The 21,398-nt window shown below is 42.1% G+C and overlaps 1 protein-coding gene across 2 annotated transcripts in view; it reads right to left on the bottom strand.

Moving 5' to 3' along the window:
• Positions 1 to 21,398, bottom strand: part of tacc2 (transforming, acidic coiled-coil containing protein 2) — a 186,837-nt gene that overhangs the window by 158,688 nt on the left and 6,751 nt on the right. For both annotated transcript variants that reach the window (XM_041268161.1, XM_041268162.1), the window contains exon 2: positions 13,319 to 13,397. In XM_041268161.1, coding sequence (XP_041124095.1) covers positions 13,319 to 13,351 — 33 coding nt within the window. In that variant the 5' untranslated portion in view covers positions 13,352 to 13,397. The remainder of the gene's footprint in view (positions 1 to 13,318; positions 13,398 to 21,398) is intronic.

The following is a 21,398-nucleotide window of genomic DNA, read 5'->3' as shown; positions in this document are numbered from 1 at the left end:
AGCTCCACCAAACTCCATCTCTCTCTGTTTCTTATTTCCTGGCTCTAGTCTGACGTCACCCACTCCGGATGTCTTTGTGACAGCAGTAAAAAAAAAAATTGCAAATAATACAAAATTAGTACACAACACTTTCTTAAGGAATGGTTTTTTTTGTTTTTTTATTGTTTTTTTATCTCCGTTTTTGTTTTGTTTCCCATAATTTTTTTATTAAATTTTTTTTAGTAGTGAAATGGGACAGGCTGCACTTGTGGTGCTTCAACACAAACTTACAACTTACAACAAAACAGGAACTCAAACATAAACACTGAAATAAACCCTCCCATATTTTAATATGAATTAGGTTATTTGTATTTAAAACGAGAATTTCTATGGCTAAAAGAAAACTACATGGAAACAAACACAACCCGAAAGTACAACCAAAATAGATCAAGACTTTTTGCCCCACTGTTTTATGGGTCTGAGAAGTGAGGGGACGGGTCAGTATATAAGAGTGGCAGGAATGATGCGATGGGGAGGAGTTAACAGGCGAACTGATAAGAGCAAATAAGAAGAAGAGAGAAAGGACCAATCAGCATCTGATTAAGTTGACCGGCCGCGACACAGGCCCCTTGTCCACTGTGGTTAGAGTTTCCTCCTCGGGACCAAGCTGAGGGATGCGAGAATAGAGTGAGAAGACGGACAGCCACATTAGGCTAAGGAGCGACTGAGTGAGAGAAGGGAAGCCATATGGGAGTCTGAGAGATGGATCCGGAGGAGTTGCGGCTACAGTCTGTGTGTGTTTGTGTGTGTGTGTGTGTGTGTGTGTGTGTGTGTGTGTGTGTGTGTGTGTGTGTGTGTGTGTGTGTGTGTGTTTTCTGATCCCTCCACCCCATACTTCTGCTAACCCTGTACTCTTTTCCCCTCTTGATTATTCTCAATAAATATGGACTGCTACCCCCGTCTATTATAATCACTGGCTCCGTCTGTCCATAAGGGCGTTACCCAAACGTGAAACGTTAAACTATTAAACACGACCTACAAATAATTAATCACTGAATGGACACCTATTTTTTTTCTTTACACCATCTAACATTGTAAGGTGCTATAAAGCCTTAATAGCTACTTTATAGTGTGTAAGTAGATGTATTAATATGCATTATGTAAAGGGAAGATGGGATATCAGTTGATGCAAAGAGTCTAATAAAAAAATGGGAATCTCAGAAGGAGGAAGATGAATGTTTGGAGTTTACAGCTGTGGGACAAACATCCAGCAGAAGAGTCTACCGCCAGAAAACCAGTTTTCTTGTGGATTAAATATATGCAACTTCAAAAGGAAAAGTGTTATTGTGTTTGCAGGAGGATTACCAATGAAGGTTTCACTTTTTGTTTCACGAGGCACTACAGAAAAATCTAGGATCCTGATAGGACTAAATGGGGTTATTTATTTATTTATTATTGTTTTCTGTTTTTGTTTCTGTGATATGTAAGGGCTTTTACCATGGACTACAAGCTGGCACAGGTTTATATCATTATGAAAACAGAATTGCATTTGAAGAGAATAATAATACATTTAGATATGGCATAATTGTGTTTGTTCATTTGGGTTATTGGAGTTATGGAACTATCAGATTATGTATGTTAAGCATTTGAATAAATGTTGTTTTATTACTACCTTTTGGGTTTCGTTATTAATTCCTATCGCTCTTGGTTGCTGTACTGCATGGGTTTATTTAAGCCTAAACAAAATGTCAGTGTTACAACATATAATAACAGCAGCATTCCTATACTAAACTTTCATAGCTGTCGTTAATCTTCTCACTTTGCAGTTTGTAATCTGTTTCAACACATAAACATCCTTTCCTAGCAACAGAGATTGCTCAAGCATTGAGTTACTCTCTGAATGGCAGTTGTCATTATTATGTAGTAAATCTAAGTGTTAAGAATTGACATATCATAGCCACAAATAAATAAAGTACATGTGTAACTACCAGACTGACTTACCTACAGAAACAGGCCAGTATATCCCAAACAATGCAAAGGAGAGTTGCAGAGGGCCTCTCGGCTTCACGTATCTAGTGAGACAGCTTTTTCTGGCAGCTAGGACATCCCACTAAGCCTACTGCTATTTTGTGCCGCAGTGTTGACACATCCCAGCTGATGTTTCTGTCTGAAAGGTGTTACTGTCAGGAAGCAGAAGACCTGGTTTAACTCCTTTGCAGACTGTCCATCCTCCTACCTCACTACTTCCAAGTCCTGTAATTACTCCCAAACAGTTTTGCAGAAGCCTTTATCAGCCACCCCCAACCCCCCACCCCCCACCTGTCACAGTTAAAAAGTCACTTTTGAGCGACAAGGGCTTCCTGTCACCGGGAGATTACTGTGAACAATTTCAGTGCAGGTGAATGCTGGGAAGTAGGCCGAAGGTCATCCCCATGGAGCCTGGGATCGGATTTCAGACAGGACTGCCAACCTGACCAAATACAGTAGCCCTCAGGAGAAACAATACATGCTTCCTTAGCAGTTCGGCCTCCTTCAGAGTTGTTTATTTACAAGTGCTATGAATCATAATGATGTTGTCTTGGTTCCAGCTCAGCCTGACCGAGTCTGCTTTTATTGTGATGGTGTGTGCAAGCCGGGTCCCGCTGCCAAGATCCTCCTAACAATCATTATCAAGAAAAGTTTCTTATTTCCAAAAAACAGTAATGTTCTCAAAAAAGGTAAACTTTTTTAAAAGGCTCTTTTAATGTTATTTCTCTAGTTTTCAGAAAAAAAAAACAGACCCTAAACTACTAAATGAGAGAGATAAAGTTAGCCCAATAAAGAGAGGGCATAAATGGAAGCTGAGTAAAATTAAATTTAGAACAGAAGTTATGAAGCACTTTTTTACACAGAGAGTTATGAATGCATGGACTAGCCTACCAGGGGAGGTATCTAAAACACTGGAAACATTCAAAGAACTATTCGATTAGATGCCCTGGTCGGGATGAACAATGTACTCAGAAGGGACGAGTCTTGATGGGCTGAACAGCCTCTTCTCGTTCTTATGAAAGAAAATAGTCTTTCTCAGAACATTATTTTTTTTTTTTTTCTTATTAATGATCAGTGTCAGACTGAACATTTCTAATGTACTTATGCAACTTCATCACAGGCATTTTGCAGTTTTTCATGGTTATGCATTCTTTTTTTAACATGTATGGCCATGGTGTGAGGATTTCCAAATGTTCGCTATTACAGAATCCATGTTGGAAATGCGGCTGGGCCCTTGATTGAATAACATGCCATATAAGAAGCCAAATCTTATGTTTTTGTCAATAAACGTGCGCATTGGCGCTTGAACTGCAGCTCCCTGTCTCCGAGCCTCCCCTCTGCCGATTTAACAGCCTTGTCCTTGACACTATCCTGCCACAAGTATACCACAGTAAACTTTTATAACTGCCCTCACCACTTTGCAGTGCTGTAACTGGAGCTCAATTGAGAGGCTTCAAAAAGTGATGCTGTGCTTAACTGGTATAAACAATAACATACATTTATTATGAAAAAATAATCAAAGGAAATTATATAATTTTGGATATTTTATATTTATTACTGACTCCCATGTGCCACGGTTTCACAGGGGACACTGCTTACAGTTGCACACCCCTAGTGATAATTTCTAAATAAAACATCAACTTCAGAAATTCAGCTTTTAGGATCCCCAGTGAATGAAAAAGGACATTAGTCAGCAGGCCAAGTAAAAAATGATGTAAGCTAAAACAGCAACAGACCATGACAGAGTTGGTAGAAGTATCACTGCACTATCCCCTTTCCAGATGTCCATGCTTTTCGCATGTGCATGCAACTGTGCTATAACATGCTCAGCCATGCTTTATTTTGCCATGCTTTAACATGTCTCTCTGTTCTTTCCATATATTTCTCTGTTCTTTTCCATGCTTTATTTTGCCATGCTTTAACAAGTCTCTGTTCTTTCCCATGCTTTATTTTGCCATGCTTTAACACGTCTCTCTGTTCTTTACTATGGTTGCCTAAGCTCTACCATGTTTTCGTGCGTGATTGCACTTTGCTACGTGTTTGTCATGGTATGTTTTTAATAACAGAAACCCTGTTGGCTAAATGTAGCCAAGCCTTACACAAACACACATGTGCTACCTTCTTCGATTCCTGGTTCGGGGGAAATAAGACAACTTTGTCTGTGCCGCCAGACTACAAAACAACAAATACAGAAGTTAACACTGTATAGGATTACGGCAAAGTATGTTACATGTAGTGTGTTAATGTTGGTGTATAGTCATTGGTACACGGGATATAAATGGGTCTGTGTAACATGAGTGTTTAAAAATGTATGTTTGTATTTACCACCTCCACCAACAGGAGCAGAGCAGCAGGAGCTGCCTCTGCCTCCACTACCTCCACCAGCAGAGGGTGAATGCCTGCTGGGTCCCCGTCCACCAGCAGAGGGTGAATGCCTGTTGGATCCCCGTCCACCAGCAGAGGGTAAATACCTGCTGGGTCCCCGTCCACCAGCAGAGGGTGAATGCCTGAGGGTATCACAGCCCCAACCATCACGAGGAGAGCAGCTGGAGCTGCCTCTGCCTCCATCACCATCAGGTGGAGAGGAGCAGGAGCTGCCTCTCCCTTCACCAGAAGGACCGGGACTAGATGCTGGCATAGGCTGCTGAGGGAAGCACGGGGAAGAACCGCCCGGCCACAGTGGCCGACAAGAGGGCCAAAACCAACACCTCAGCTTGTCCTGACTCCCTTCACGTCTTCGCCCAAGGATGCCTGCTTCGCTTCGCCAAAGGATGCCTGCCTTGCTTCGCCCAAGGATGACTGCCTCGCTTCGCCCAAGGATGCCTGCCTCGCTTCGCCCAAGGATGCCTGCCGCTCCGCATCGCCCAAGGATGCCTGCCACTCCACATCGCCTGGAGTTGCCAGCCGCTCCGCATCGCCTGGGGTTGGCAGCCGCTCCGCATCGCCTGGGGTTGCCAACCACTCCGCATCGCCAATGGCTGCCTCTGTCTCCACATTGCCACCAGTGGCAGGGTAGGAGGGAGAAGCAGAGCTCCTGCTGCCGCCTCTATGGCCAGGGGCTCCCCTCCCGAGTTCTTCTCCTGAAGGTCCACTGCTGCCTCTGACTGGGGCTGCCGGAGCTGCTTCGCCTGGGCTCACGTAAACTGCTTCGCCAAGGGTCGCCGTCAGCTCTGCATGGCCGCAGGGGTCAGTGTGGCCGGAGCCCCACCAGAGGGACCTGCCGGTTACGAAGAAGGGGAGAGAGGTCAAGAGACCACCTTCCTCAGCAGCCTTTCCACTGTCAGGACTGCCCCAGCTGAATGAGTCGGCCATGAAGCTGTCAGCAGGTCTGCTGACAGCACTGCCCCTGGCAGTTTTTCCACAGCCAGGGGTGCAACAGGACAGAGCAGCTTTTCCGCGGGAGTGGACCACCATGCTGTCAGCCGTGCCACTACCAGCAAAGGAGCTGACAGCATTTTAAGCCATTGGCCCAGTGAAGCCTCCCTTCCCGGCCCAAGACTTTGACCTGGACTGCTGGGTTTTTAAGGGAGGAGGTGGCTGTTGAGGCCAGAAGTGCTTTGCACAAGGGGGGGTATACGTGGCAAAGTATGTTACGAGTAGTGTGTTAATGTTGGTGTACAGTTATTGGTACACAGGATATAAATGGGTCTGTGTAACACAAGTGTTTAAAATATATGTTTGTATTTAGGCACGAGGATTGCACAGCACTTCACGTGCAGGTAAAATGTAATAATATGTGAGCACGGGGAATTGCACTTTTATTAATTCACGTGCAGTTGTACCAAGACGCCAATTGAATGCCGTCTTTGTCACAAGGATATACAGAACACGTTATACGTGTAAGGTACCCTATTGCTTAACTTAATTGTGGTGTTATCAGATTTTCCTGATAAACATGTTGGTTTTCTTTTACTATTTGGAACTTTTTAAAATTATTATTATTATTATTATTATTATTTTTATTATTATTATTACTGACTTACAGAGACTGGGGGTGAACAATGCATTACAAGTGAGGCTGTGTGGTCCAGTGGTTAAAGAAACTGGCATGTAACCAAGAGGTCCCCAGTTCAAATCCTGACGTCACTGCTCCAGTACCAGCAAAGCAACACCGGGCCAGAACGCTTGTCTACTTGACTTTATTTCTTATAGTTCCACCGTAGAAAAACAATTGAGTGTTTCAAAGTTAGGAATAAAATGCTACCCAGAATGTTAACAAACAATGACTCATATGTGGGACAATAGTTGCTATGTATCCACCAGTTTTGAAGATTAGAAGTAATCAATTACAGTTACATTGTAACCATGTTACAATGGCAGCTGTGTGGTCCAGTGGTTATAGAAAAGGGCTTGTAACCAGCAGGTCCCTGGTTCAAATCCCAGTCTCAGCCCCTCTCATTGTGTTAGCCTGCGCAAGTCACTTAACCTCCTTGTTCTCTGTCTTTCAGGTGAGACATTGTTGTAAGTGACTCTGTGAGCTGATGTATAGTTCAAACACTCTAGTCTCTATAAATCACCTTGGATAAAGGTGTCTGCTAAATAAACTAATAATAATAATAATAATGTGCTGTCAATGCAATGTTGCTGAAGAGGTGAGTTTGTTTTAAATATTGTATTTTTATGAGTGTGTATTTGTCTTACAAGACATGTCTGTCATAAAAATCCCTAAATTCAACAGAGCAACCAATAGATTCGGCACCAGTGAACCTCTTCGAAGCCCGCCACCGACCACGCTACATGTCGACATCGACCTCGGCACCAACTGACTCGGTACCGACCTCTTGGCACTGACCGTGCTCTTTTCGACGCCGATCCCGGTACCTATTGATTCTGCACTGGTGAACCTCTTTGAGGCCGTCTACAGCCCAGCACTGACTGCGCTACAAGCAGGCATTGACCTCGGCACAGATTGACTCGGCACCCACCGTGCTCTTTTTGACGCTGATCCCGGTACCAATTGATTCGACATCGGGGAATAGCTTTGAGGCCATCTACAGCCCTACATCGACCACACTACACGTTGACACCGACCTAGGCGGCAATTGATGCGGCACCGACAGCGCTCGCCTCCACGTCGATCCAGGCACCTGTGAATCACTCTAAAGTGTCTACAGCCCGGCACCGACAACGATACTATCGGCACCAAGCGCAACAGTTGATCTGCAAAACCTTGTCAGTCCAATCGATTGGGTCCTCCGCTGGGTTTCACCAGTGCGACCAGTGCGAGGCGAAGCTACCAAGGCAGGATGAGCACCGGTCCTGTTCCAGTTGCTTAGGGCCAGAACACACGGCCAAAGCACTGGTAGGTGAGCTAGACTGCTCTCCCTGTAGGAAGTTCTCAAGGAGAACTAAGCGACGAAGAGCAGCCCTATCCCCAGCACAGTCTCTCTCCTCCAGCCTGGGGAGAATGAGATCAGTGACCAGGGAGCTCTCACGCTCATCTGGGTCACCGTCCCCTCCCCCACCACCGGTACAGAGGCGCAAACACCTCTCAAGGGAGGCGAGATGGTCACCGCCGAGGCGGTAGCAGTCGAGGGGACGCTCACCAGGGGACAGGCTGTCACCGCGCAGGCACCGCTCCTCTTCCCCAAGGGACAGGCGGTAGCATCGCAGGCACCGCTCCCCTTCCGTAAGGGACAGGTGGTCGCCGCTCAGGCACAGCTCCCCTTCTCCATGCAGGCGCAGACGATCTCAGTCTGAGTCACCTCGAAGGTGCCCAAGCTCAGCCAAGCAGCGCTTCGATGAACTGGCAGAGACGGTAAGAGCTCAGCAGACCATGCTGGAGACCCTCTTGAAATCTCAGGGCAGGCTGCCCCCTACCACAGGGGCAGCCCCAGCCCCCACAGTCTCATTCCCCATACCCTCTGCCTAGACACCCTAGCCAAGGTGAGCTGTCCTTGTCGAACATCTCGGACCCAGTCACCTCCATTGGACAGGCCACAGTAGGAGGCTCCTTAACGCGGTGCAGCTGCAGCCACGGATGTTCCCTGGCCAGCAGAACAGGAGGGAAAGGGGAAACGATTCCACCAACAGAAAGGGCACCTACAAGGCAAAGCGTATGAATTCTGCGTGCTGCCGCATATTTTCAAAATACATGGATGCAGCACTGGCTCCACTCAGGCTGCGGGGTAATCGGATCCTGGATATCTGGATGATTGGTTGGTTTGCGCGCACAAAACAGGTCATAGATCATGAGGCGAATTTAGGGCTCTTAAAACATCAACAGAAGAGCAACTTCGTACCGTCTCAGTCCACAGTGTTCCTGAGGATCAAATTGAACTCTGTGAGCATGCTTACCTCACTGTCGGAAGACAAGATTCAGTCGTTGGAAACCACACTCTCCCTATTCAGACAGGACGCTCTCTTACAGGTCAGAATATATTATTAATAAGGTTGTTGGGGCTGATGGCAGCCGCCTCGAGAATCCTTCCACTAGGGCGGCTGAGCATGCACCTGCTTCAAGCCTGAGTGAATACACACAAGGTGCACTGGGTTCGAAATCGGTACAGGCTGGTGCGAGTGTCCAGACAATGCCGGAAGACATTGGAGTGGTGGCAACGTCCCGGAAATCTGCGCCTCGGATCTCCCCACGGATCCCCTCACAGAAGGGAAGTGATCACTACAGATGCCTCAAGCCTGGGCTGGGGAACGGTCTGGAACGGGAGAGGAATAAGAGGTCAGTGGAAGGGACATTGGCAGCAAGCGCACATAAATGCGCAAGAGCTGCAAGCAGTGAGCCTGGCATTACCCCATTTTCACTAGCAATTAGCGCACAAACATGTGCTGGTCCGGACGGCCAAAACCACAGTGGTAGCCTACATAAATCACCAAGGCAGCCTGCAATCACTGGGCCTTCACCATGCAGCGCACAGACTCTTGTCCTGGACGCACAGAAACTTGCGTTCCATCAGGGCATGTTCACCTCCCCGGTGTGGACAACAAGGCAGCAGACCTCCTGTCCAGAAGAGCTCCAGACAGCTCAGAGTGGAGGCTGCATCCTCAAGTAGTGAAACAGATTTGGGAGAGGTTACATATTGCACGGGTCGACCTCTTTGCCAAAGCCGAGTCCACTCATTGCACCCTATGGTTCTCCATGGAGAGAAACAGGGGCTAGATGCCCTAACTCACCCCTGGCCACAGGGACTATTGTATTTGTTCCCTCCGCTACCATTACTACCCCTGACATTAGAAAGGATCATGGTGGACAGAGCACAGGTTTTGTTGGTTGCACCCAGATGGCTGAGACACCCCTGGTTTGCTCTCCTCTCCGACATGTTGTCGGATCAGCCGTGGCAGCTCCCACTGCGCAAGGACCTCCTGAGCCAAGCGGAGGGGCTATCATAGCACCCGAACCCAGCCCAGCTTCAACTCTGGGTCTGGCCGTTGAACGGAGCCATCTATTCAGACGAGGTTTGCCAGATGCAGTAGTAGAAACACTAGAGTCTGCTAGGGCACCGAGCACTAGAGCCTAGTACTCATATAAATGGACATTTTTCCAAGACTGGTGCCTTGCAGAAGGTCACGATCTGGTGACTTGCCCGATTGAGACAATATTAACCTTCTTACAACATTTGTTTGATGCAGGAAAATCAGTATCCACTTTGAAGGTATACCTGGCAGCAATATCAGTGTGCCATGACAAAATTGACTCTGTGTTCCCTGGGGCACATTTCCTGACTTTGCAATTTCTTAAAGGGGCTCGGAGGCTTCATCCTCCCATGAAAAATGTGGTCCCCAAGTGGGATCTAGAACTGGTACTGCGGGCCCTTATGGGTCCCTCATTTGAGCCCATGGCGTCAGCAGAACTGCGTCCTGTTTCACTGAAAGTGGCATTTTTTATAGTCATTATGTCTGCCAGACGAGTAAGTGAGCTTCATGCACTGTCCATTGCTGACACATGTATGGCTTTCACTGGAAGTGACTCATGGGTAACATTAAGAACAAATCCATCCTTTTTGCCAAAGGTGGTATCCTCATTCTATATTAACCAATCAGTGGTTTTGGAAACTTTCAGACCCCCCCCCCCCCCCCCCCCCCATGAGTCAGAGGAGGACCTCTGACCTTAACCTTCTTAGACAACACATGATATGCCCAGTTTGCACTCTGCTCTGTTATTTGGATAGGATGGTGTCCTGGAGACAGTCCAACCAGTTTTTTGTCTGCTATGGGTCCCGCCCTAGAGGTCAGCCCTATTGAAGCAACGTCTAGCGCACTGGGTGACAGATGTGATACGCTTGGCGTATGAACAGACAGACTCCCAGTTACCAGAGGACATTATGGCCCATTCTACCAGGGGCTAGGCAACTTCGTGGGCTTTCCTTTTTGGCGCCTCCTTAGATGAGTTATGCAATGCTGCTACATGGACAGGTAGTCAGACATTTGTGCGTTTTTTACCGCCTTGATGTTACAAACCGAACGAGACCCTCTCTGGGCTCTAGAGTTTTGTAGGCGGCATGCCCTTAGGCGCCGGGCTGTACTGTTGGTAATCTGGAGCCACGACAGCTTTGGTACAGCTTTCCCATTCGGTAATGGTTGTCATTCGAGTTGAAAGGGAATATTAGGTTATTACCATAACCGTGGTTCGCTGAAAAGAGAATGTCAACCATTACCCTTTGAGATCGAGTCCCCAACTGACCTCTGTTTTCGAAAGAAAATAGCAATGTGCTACTGTGAGGACGTCTCTCTTCAACAGGAGGTGGGACGGACTTCCCCCTCACAGCAGGGCCCTGATAGGGCAGCTTTTGTATACATGCTCAGTGATTGACGGTCAGAGAGGCTCTACCCATTCGGTAATGGTTGTCATTCTCTTTTCAGGGAACTAGGGTTATGGTAATAACCTAACACTTGCCTTAGCGCTGCTCAACTTGAGCGTTTCGTGCTTGTTTTGAATAGCTACAGGAGACATTTTCAGATGTCATTTATCTATCAACAGTTGTAAAAAGTACTTATTTTCTATTTAAAAATACTTATTTAAAAGTTAAAATGCATAGACCAATACAACACAGGACTGAACAGCAAGTCTTAGGCGTGATTATATTGAGAAAAAAAAAAGTTACTGAACAATAGTGTATCAAGCCATCAGGACTGGAGACGGCATTTACTGTTGAATAGCTAACAGAGTCGAACTTGGGCACAATATAAAAGGGTAAAGAGAAAACACTTGTATAAAACATTCAAACAAACAAATCTCGGGCATTATTCTCTAGTGCTTCACAAAAGTCGTCTCTGAGCTGCTAAAACCACTCTGTTTTATAGCCCAGCATTTGCAATCATTAGTCCCCTTCCAACACTACCCCCAAGTCTCGTGTCAGTGCTTGTGTTGTAACAGGTTTCCCTTGCGTGTAACAAGCAGGCTGCAAAAACTGTGTCAGACAATATCCTGAAGGAAAACAAACAATAACATCAAAACATCTGATTTACAAAGAAATTATGGAAAATACAAGTGAGAAAAACGGAATTAAAGGTAAGCACTATGTTTGGTATGTTAAAAAACATGCTGTACTGACTACATTTAACACAGAACAGTTTCGTAGCGTGCGACGCTGCAGTAGTTTATACACATTTTAATAGAACGTAAAGCAGACCGTTGTGGTAGTGGGCGGCGCTCTGCTTTCACCGTTCTGCCTATGGAGAGTTCTGCTCAGAGCACTAAGTGCTATTGTCAACTTTGCTGTTTTCAACTCACTGTAAAACTGAACATGAATCAGTAAAGCACAATCTGTCTGCATTTTTTATAATCTTAAATACTCCTTTCAAATTAAATATGAATCACAATACACATACTTAATTATATCTTTTCTTTATTTCCCTTTAAAAACTAACTTTTCAGAAAATATCACCATCTCAAGCATTTTAAAACTGGTATAAATGAAAACACACATTTTAGTATAATATATCCAGTAAAGAAAACATGTAATGTGCAATTTACTTTTAATTTTGTTTGTTGTCTCTCCTATGTTGATCTCTAACCACCTCATCAGCTACAAGCGCCATGATGATAGCTCTAAAATGTCGACAGCTACAGTTCCGTGGCAACGAATCTAAATATTTTTTAACTTAACTTACCGTGTCAGCGCTCAATTTTGGCAAATTCAATAAGAAGAAGACAGTCTAAACTTTCAGTCTGTGCGCGGCCTTCTTTGTGGGTCATTTAGAAATGTGAAAAAAACCGATTTATTTTCGTCACTCTGATTTTTTTTAATCTAAACCAATCAGGGCCATCGTAAGATTTACATGATTTGTTGTTTCAGGTGTCAGTATCATCGTCATTAAATATTTAACCAATTGGATCGGGTAGTTTTTCGATATGAGGGCGTTAATATTATACGCACTTGGAAAAGTGGCACACTGTCTCACTGACTGCTACCTGCTTCACGTGGTGGATATTAGAGTATATCCCACACCCTGAAGTGCCTCATTGCGCTTATAAAATCGATCAACCAACATCAAAAAAAAAAAAAAAAAAAAAAAAAACGTAAAAACATGTTTTAATTAACAAAAAAAGTATTTTTTTATTAAATATCCTTCCACCTCTGCCTGAACTTAGAGAAAACAGTCCCTGAAAACAAAAAAATAAAACCAAAAAAGCATTAATTAAAAAATAATTTCAGATGTTGAATTGAACATTGCCATTGAAAGTGCAGTTTTGTTTCGTTACACTTCTTGTAATTCTTGGTTTAGTCATTACATTTTAAAGTAAAATATTGCTGTCCATTTTCGTAATGACACAGCACAAATGTGTCTACCTTTAATACACGCAGACCCTTCCTCACAAGACCTGCAACAGTATCAGATGAGAGTGCGTTTTTTTTTTTATAATTCTTTGTTCTCCAGGGTAGTAACAGGAGGTATCCGTAACAGGTTTCTATTAATGTTATTTGATCAAATAACCATCAACAAAAAAGTAAAACGTTTCTATAACTAAGAAACCAAAAGGTATATTCTTGACACAGTTTACAAATCAGTTGGAAACTTTGTTAATTGTTAGTCTGTTATTCCTCAATTGCAGTGCAATAATAAAAATAACTACATAGAGGATTCTGAAGATAACCACTATAAGCAGTGCTGAGGGATCATCCAGGATTCAAAGGGTGTTTAAAACATTTTCACAAGCCAGCAATAAAAACAACTATACTGTATATCATTGCACTGAATGCAGATATTCTTAATTCTGTATCATGCATACATGTTTTATTTGATTCAACCAGTTTTTGTGTAAATAGTCTAAAATAGCTTCTTAATTAAAGCAATGGCATCCACTGGTGCATGCATAGCTTGCTTGCATTACAAAAAACGTTTTAATCACACTTACCCGATTCTCCACTGAACTGCTTTCATTCCCCATTGTGTAGAGCCAGACAGAGCGTAACAAACACACTTACAAGAGTGGACTGAAAGAAATGAGCATAGTCTATAATTATGGGAAAGCCAAAATGAGAAGAAGTACAAAATAAAGGTGTTTTAAAAATAAAAAAAAATATTTATGCAACCAAAAGCATTCTTCAGTTCTACAGGCATTATTGAAGACAGCATGCATTTGGGTTGCAGAAACATTAGAAAAGTATCTTGTAAGAAACTGTCTTCTCTGAAGCCAACTAAACCAAAGCAAGAAATTTGTTTCCCAATAAGGTATTAGTCTCTGAGCTTTGTGCTAACACTGAGCAATGCTGGCTCCATTACTGAAATGTCCTCAGTAACTGAGCCACTGTTTACACACTATTATAATACCCCAGGCACTTTATTAGAGGGTTACAATTCAGTTCTGTCTATATACAGCAGTGTGCAAATGTATTGCAACACCTCAAGATTTCTCATTTAGAGAATTTCAATTTTCAGTCATTTAAAGTCATCGATTAAATCACTAATTTGTAATCACTAATTTGCCTATTTTGACCATTTTCCAAGATTTTCAGTTCAGGTGGTTTTATTTCATGTGCATGACAAATTAAACTACAGAAACAATGGGATGTTTTAATACATGTGCACACTACTGTATGTGATGAGTAGGTTGAGCTATCAGTGTTGAAAGGTCACATTCTCGCATGATTTGAATGCAACGAGGAAGGCTGTTCAGTCCCGGCACTTTCTCCACACAAGCTCAATCCAAGAAAAAACCCAAAAGCCGCTTAGGAATTCATTTACCAACTACAAAAACAAATGTTTCTGCAGTTCATCCAACAGCTTCGTACTGAGCAGCTGCTTCACAGATCAACTGTCATTTACTAAATATAGTCAGCCAGTATGGTCATCTGCAGTGCATGCTGTTAAAACATTTTTTTAAAAAACGGGCTAACTGTGAAATGCATATGGTTGCATTCGCTGCATAACATCATGTTGCAAAAGTCTCCAAATACCTAACACTCCCTCCAGTCCTCAAGTCAACAGAACTGTTGCAATTAAAGGATTGCTAACCAAGGTTTTAAAATCTCAAATCTCATTGTCACACTTTCCTTTTGTTGAAAATATTTGCTTCATTACCTGTTTTTCATACTTTAATTCATGGTAAAACTGGACTGAAATTGGCTTACATTACAGGAAGTGATTTGATTGATGTCAAATACAAGCATAGAACTAAAAAGGTCTTGAAACAAAAGAAGAGGCCGCAGCAATACTATTGGATTTTAAAAACTCTGGTCAGCACCATGTTTGTTTTCCCCCTACGACAATACTATTATGTATTATGCATAAAAACGCCACATAGCAAGCAGCTGTTTTGTTAGTCAGATTCCATTAACCCAGGTTCTACATGATTTGGAAACCATCTGTAAACAGTAACCACCCTTTGTAGGTATAAACGCTAGGACCTGATTCAAACACTATCCAACACAGAGACACAATGTGATCCCATCCCAATCACACCACCCCTCTAACATGCTCTGCCTAACATGACTGTCAAAACATCTCAATAACAGGACACAAACAGGGAATCATTTATGAGGGGAACCCTCCATATTAGCAATGCAACTCTTCTATCCTGATTGAAGTATTCCCACACCCCACTGTAGAGCATGCGCTCCAGTCACACATCGCATCCGCAACACTGTAAACACTATGGGGGCACTCTCCTAGTCAGACAGAGCGTAACAAACACACTTACAAGAGTGGACTGAAAGAAATGAGCATATCGTATAATTATGGGAAAGCCAAAATGTGAAGTGATACAAAATAAAGGTGTTTTAAAAATAATAAAAATTGATTCATACAACCAAAAGCGTTTTTCAGTTCTACAGGCATTAGTGAAGACAGCCTGCATTTGGGTTGCAGAAACATTAGAAAAGTATCTTGTAGGCCAGCATCTGCGCCTGGGTCCTCTTGGCTGAAGTTGTGTCAAGACAATCCATCAAAAACACCGTTCTGTTTACTAGTGTAGGTATGGACAGTTCTCATCCATACAATTGTAAACTGTCTCCTAGTAAAGGATCAGAATAAAGTCAGATAAATACTTTATTCCAACAGTTCCGAAAGCATTAACATGACAGAAGGATATCTACATCATTATATGGAAGGAAATGCAAATGGATGGAGACACATATGGATCACATTAGTTTATTGTAAAGCTACGTCTTAGTTGGTGCTTATCTTGGCGAGAGCAGAGTTCAAATCAGCAAGTTTTAACATCTACTCTCGTGTAATGGAAATCTAAAATGGATCTGGGTTTTTTTTGTCTGAAACAAGAAAACCAACAAACCTAGCTGTACTGAAGCATTAGAAGTCATGCGACCGTTTGAAACACCCCAGCCTTGAAGTCCTGGGATATGAGAGACCAGACACCCTGGGCTATGGTCAGGCCTGTGGCCTAGTGGACTCCAAGACTGTAGACTGTCACTTAGTTTAATAAGTAAAATACATACTTGTATAATTCACATGGAATTGCTATTAACTTCCTATATCAAATAATGCCATAAGAATGAAATAGTGTGAAATAAGGGTTGGCAGACTGGCTGAGCTGTTTTATTGTGAAATATGCCAATTGGATGATGAGGGGGATACAGTTTCTTCATGTGCTGAGCAGATTTGTGAGAGTCTGGAGAGTTAATGAAAGGTTTTATTAGCTCCCCAATGCACATAGAGCACTTTCCCAGACAAGAGAGGAGTCTCGCTCATTAACCCCTTTGTGTCTGTGACGAGCACACTGTCATGTTACTGTCTCATTAGAAACATGGAAGATATAAAAGCTTGCTGCCCAGGGAAGTGCCTCTGTCTGGATATGTGGGGTTTTTGTTTAAATAAATTAGTTAAAAAAAGAAAAGATAAAACAGTTTCATATTATTTTGAGCTGAGTGACAGTCATATCAAGTGATTTATGACAATGCTTTCAATTAGGATCAAACCGAGGATTTCACTTCAAAAGAAACACCACATCACATATTTAAAAAGGTGAATTTAAACACTGAAGCTTTATGGCAGAGTGATCTGCCCAAGTATATTTATGGGTGTTTGGTGGTGGGTGGCAGGGATGGGGTTAATTCCTTATTTAGATAATTGCTAATGATTAATTAATTAGGCTCCAGACAGATCCTATAAAAGGTAGCCTAGAGCTCCATTAGAAGAGAAGTGGAGACCACATGGAAGGTCTGTCTGTCTGTCTGTTTGCTGACTTTGTTTCTTTTCTTTGATTTCTTAAGTCAGTGAAGGTATTGCTCAGCCTGACTGTTTGATTTGTATTTTTGTGTAAACCTTTTGCTTCAGCCCTGTGCCCTTTGTTTTTTGTTTTTATTTTTCTTTAATAAATACTTGCTTTGGCACTTCATCACAGTTTTGTTCTCTCTGACCGCTTGTGCTATCTCTCACAAGCCGAGAGAGAGGGAGAGATTGACTTTTTTTAAAACACTGAAAACAGGCAGTGATACATCTATACAGCATGACCAATGTTAAAATAGCCATCTGGGTTTAATCTCACCACCCCAATAATAAAACGTGTACATCTCATTAAAAATAGCAACCATAAAGCTAGTAGAGAAACTCTGGTCCTGCTTTTTGCTTTGCTATGTATTCAGGGTGATAACACTCTTATACCACACCTGCTTTTTCTTTAGTATAATACTACTTTGCTGAGGTTTATCGGTTTTCACTGTGTTGTTATTTGGCACCAATGGTTTAGTCCTGATTTTAGTTCCAAACACCCCAAACAATCTTCATATTACTGTTTTATTTGTATTGATTTTCACTATTTACTTTACTGAATGACTGCTGTAAATAATGAATCTCTGGGTTCAAACTGTTATACAACCTCTAGTATATACTGTATACAGTATTTCATTTGTAAGAACAGATTTCTCTGTATACAAAATCAGTAAAACCTGCTCCAACACGTTGACTGGGTATAGGGTGTGGTACTGATTCAGCATGATTCACCCACCTTTGCACCATAGGCACTAAATCATTAAATCACCCCAGCCTATGAGATCACCTTGTTAACAGCTGACACTGAGGTGCTTTAAGGTGCTACACCTCAATGTTTGATGGAATCAGTAGTCGGTACTGATAACGTGTAGTAGTAGAACTTGCAATACCACCTTAAATTACACTTGATATCTGACCCCACATACAGTATTGTGAGGGCGATGTGTAGAAGATGGTACAGCCAGTTGACGCTACAGGGACCTCTGCTGGCCAAAGGTATGGATGCATGGTATTCCCCTTACAGAAAAGTTTTAGAAAAATCTCATTGGGAAGTTATGTGGGTATTTCATAACTGCAAGGACTGGTATTTGTTACAAAAGTGGTGGCCTCCTTACCTTCCAGCTGAAGGTCACAGAATTCAATATTGGAGCAACAGAACCCAAAGCCACTCAGCAGACTTGTAGTCAAGTCTGAGTCCGAGTCATCAGGTCCGAGTCCAAGTCACTATCATTCGAGTCCGAGTCACTATCATTAGAGTCCGAGTCATCAGGATCCAAGTCCAAGTCACTATCATTCAAGTCCGAGTCACTAACATTCGAGTCCGAGTTATCAGGATCAGAGTCCGAGTCACTATTATCAGGGTTGGAGTCATCAGGGTCCGAGTCTAAGTCACTATCATTCAAGTTCGAGTCACTATCCTTGAAGTCCGAGTCATCAGAGTCTGAGTCCAAGACAGAGTCCGAGTCACTATCATTTGGGTCCGAGTCACTATCATTCGAGTATTAGTCACTTTCATTCGGGTCCGAGTCCAAGACCGAGTCCGAGTCACTGTCATTCGAGTCCAATTTATTTTTTCTAGCTAGATTATTCTGTTTGAATGCCTTTTTCAACTTGTTTGTCACTATTTTACTTTCCTTTGGAACTGGAATTTGAATACTGCTTGATTGTATCTGAAGTTTATAGGTACGCTTTAAGTTCAAATTTGTGGACGTTGTTTTTCACTGTGATAGAAGCCGCAAACTGGACTAGAGAGTCGGTGTAGTGTTAGAAAGTGGTGCATCGTCAGAATGTGGTATGCATACCAAAACTTGACTGTGTGATGTCAGAAAGTGGTACACTGTCATATTGCAAGTGGTGCATGCTGATTTTGGTACATGTGCGATCAATTGCAATTTGATGGGTGTTTTTCTATTGTCAAAAAGAAGTACATTTACTATTAATTATACATTATTATTTTACAAACTTAAACTGGAAACAGACAATTACTTTCTCTAAAAAGAAAAAACAATTCACGAGAAGTCCACCGTAAACTTACACAAGTAGAAATAAATGTACAAGACACAATGTATTGCATATGATAAATATTTGCACACTATTTTCTTCATGGTGGAAAAATGATACATTTCTTTAAAAACTATGTAAATGAGTGGAAAATATGATAAATTCAATTTTAAAAAGATGTAAAAGACAAAAACAGCAGATTTTTTATTTTAATGGGCACTTCCCTGCTTTCTTAGCGGAAGCTGTTTAGGCAGCGCGAGCAAATGCAATGCGTTGAGCACCACTTTTTAACCAATACCTGAAAATAACACTACACCGGTAAGAAATTAAAGTTACTTTCACCTCTGACTATAGCTTCTACTTTGACTACAATTCAGGTAAAATCTGCCAATCGGATTTAGATATTGCCAGAACTGTATATATACGGTGTTCTTAATTTAGTATTATTTTTATTATTTGTTTTGCAAAGCCGAAACGTTATGTTTCACTTTCATTTTATTTGCACTTTTATTATTAAGTCTGAAATACAATGACGCATTTACGAGACTGTGCTTCAGTTAATTTGATTTCAAATAACAATGTAGTTTTTTTCTCTTTTACACAAAAATGTATTATATCTATGTATTTCCCCTTTCTGTAGGTTCACAATGCTGCACATCGTATTGTTAATGTGTTTTTCCCGCATCCATAAAGTTATTTTCATGGTATTAAGTTATTCTGCCATTCTTTTTTTGCTAGCAATCAGTCCTTCTGTCATATCAGTCTGATATATCTGCCTGTTTTCGATTTGAGACTTTAGTGCCTAGTTTTACTGAATTTGCCAGGTGAATTCATTGACGTTGCTTGCTAACAGTGATGGCGTGTGGGAACGAGTGGAGGTTAGAAGCAAAGCACAGATCATTTAATCACACAGCAAATTTCTGATATGAATTAAGCTCTAAAAGTATGATTATAACTTATGATTATTCATTTTTGAATATGAATTTTTTTTTTCCTTTTCAGTAAACTCAAAATGATTAAGGTGACCAATGATCTACTGTTTTTAGTGCAAACAAATACATTATATTCCAGAGAATTAGGGAGCTCAGCAAAATCTAATTTCATATTTTTCAAGAATGCAGTATTCAAAATGGATGTATTTCTACAGTGGTTAAAACATTTAGAAGTCAAATAATCAATTACTTGTTTACCATTTTGACATTATTTATTGCTTATAAAACTTAATGCAAAAGAGGAATAAAAAACTTAGTCTGCAATGGTTCCAGTTGGATTTATGTGGAGGGGTGTTTATGCTACAACCTAACTCACTTCCAATTTCTTATTCTTATTATGATTGGCTGCAAAGACAACAGGGCTAACCAGTAATTAGATAATGTTTTGTTGGGTGAGTTTTTTATTGTACACAGTTTCCTAGTAACTGTAATATTACTTGTGTAATAGAAAACAAAAAAGGGCATGTATTTAATATCTCTGAGTCACAGAGCACGAATGTTAGAATCTGAGTCACACAGGGTTGTATATTTTTGTGTCCAAGTCACGAAAGATGCGACTCGAGTCCTACAAGTCTGCCACAAAATAGTGAGGGGGCGTGAAGCAATTCAATATATATAGCAGCCCCACGGGGGTGGTAATAAAATGATCCTCTCAAGGCAGAGACCAGGTCGTGTTCGGATTAGCTCACTTGCAGGTATGGAGTGCATTAACACACTGCCACTGAAACACTGGCCTGATCACTCCGTCTAACTGCACTTAGCTGGTAGAGACACAGGACAGAACTGATCACTGTCTACATGCACTCAGCTGGTAGTGTTGTAAATAGAGCCCAGCTTTGTAATTGTTTTCCATTTACTCCTCTTCCAATAAACAATACCCTCCCACCATACTGTGTTATACCTGCAGTCAACATGTCAAATCAGAGGCTGTGTGGTCCAGTGGCTAAAGAAAAGGGCTTACCAGGAAGTCCCGGGTTCAAATCCTGGCTTAGCCCCTGACTCACTGTGTGACCCTGAGCAAGTCACTTAACCTCCTTGTGCTCCGTCTTTCGGGTGAGACGTTGTTGTAAGTGACTCTATGAGCTGATGTATAGTTCACACACTCTAGTCTCTGTAAGTCACCTTGGATAAAGGTGTCTGCTAAATAAACAAACAAATCATTGCAATTCATGCTGGACAGTCACAAAGGGGCTTGAATACATTTCATATGAAGATGAATATGAAATATAATGTAAAACAAAATGATACTCCACCTAGTGGATCTGTAGGGAATATGCAGTGACACGATCCAAGAACTAAATCCAGTCCTCACCCAACACACACTTCTTAAGCATAAAATGAGGTAAAATGACACAAGTATACAGTTATATGGTGCTATAGACTACAGTGGATGACATCAGTACACAGGATGAGATGTACAGGAATTATGACAAATCTGAAACCGCGATTGACTTCTTATACATGACTTAGAATTATGGTTTTAAATGTTACAGTATTGTGATTCAGAATGTTACACTATATTGCAAAAACCATGGCATACAAGTCTAGAGAGGTTATGCTCAGATTATACAAAGCCCTAGTCAGACTCCACCTAGAATATTGTGTACAGTTTTGGTCACCTCACTACAAAAAACACATCATTGCAGGTACAGAGAAGAGAAACTAGACTGATCCCATGACTTAATAATGTGAGCTGTGAGGGCAGGTCAAAATAATGAAACCTCTTCAGCTTAGAAAAAAGAAGGGAAAGAGGAGCTTGATTAAAGTCTTTGAAAT

The sequence above is a fragment of the Polyodon spathula genome, chromosome 13 (assembly GCF_017654505.1).
Source record: "Polyodon spathula isolate WHYD16114869_AA chromosome 13, ASM1765450v1, whole genome shotgun sequence".
NCBI classification, from domain to species: domain Eukaryota; kingdom Metazoa; phylum Chordata; class Actinopteri; order Acipenseriformes; family Polyodontidae; genus Polyodon; species Polyodon spathula.
This window is presented reverse-complemented; position numbering and strand designations above follow the sequence as displayed.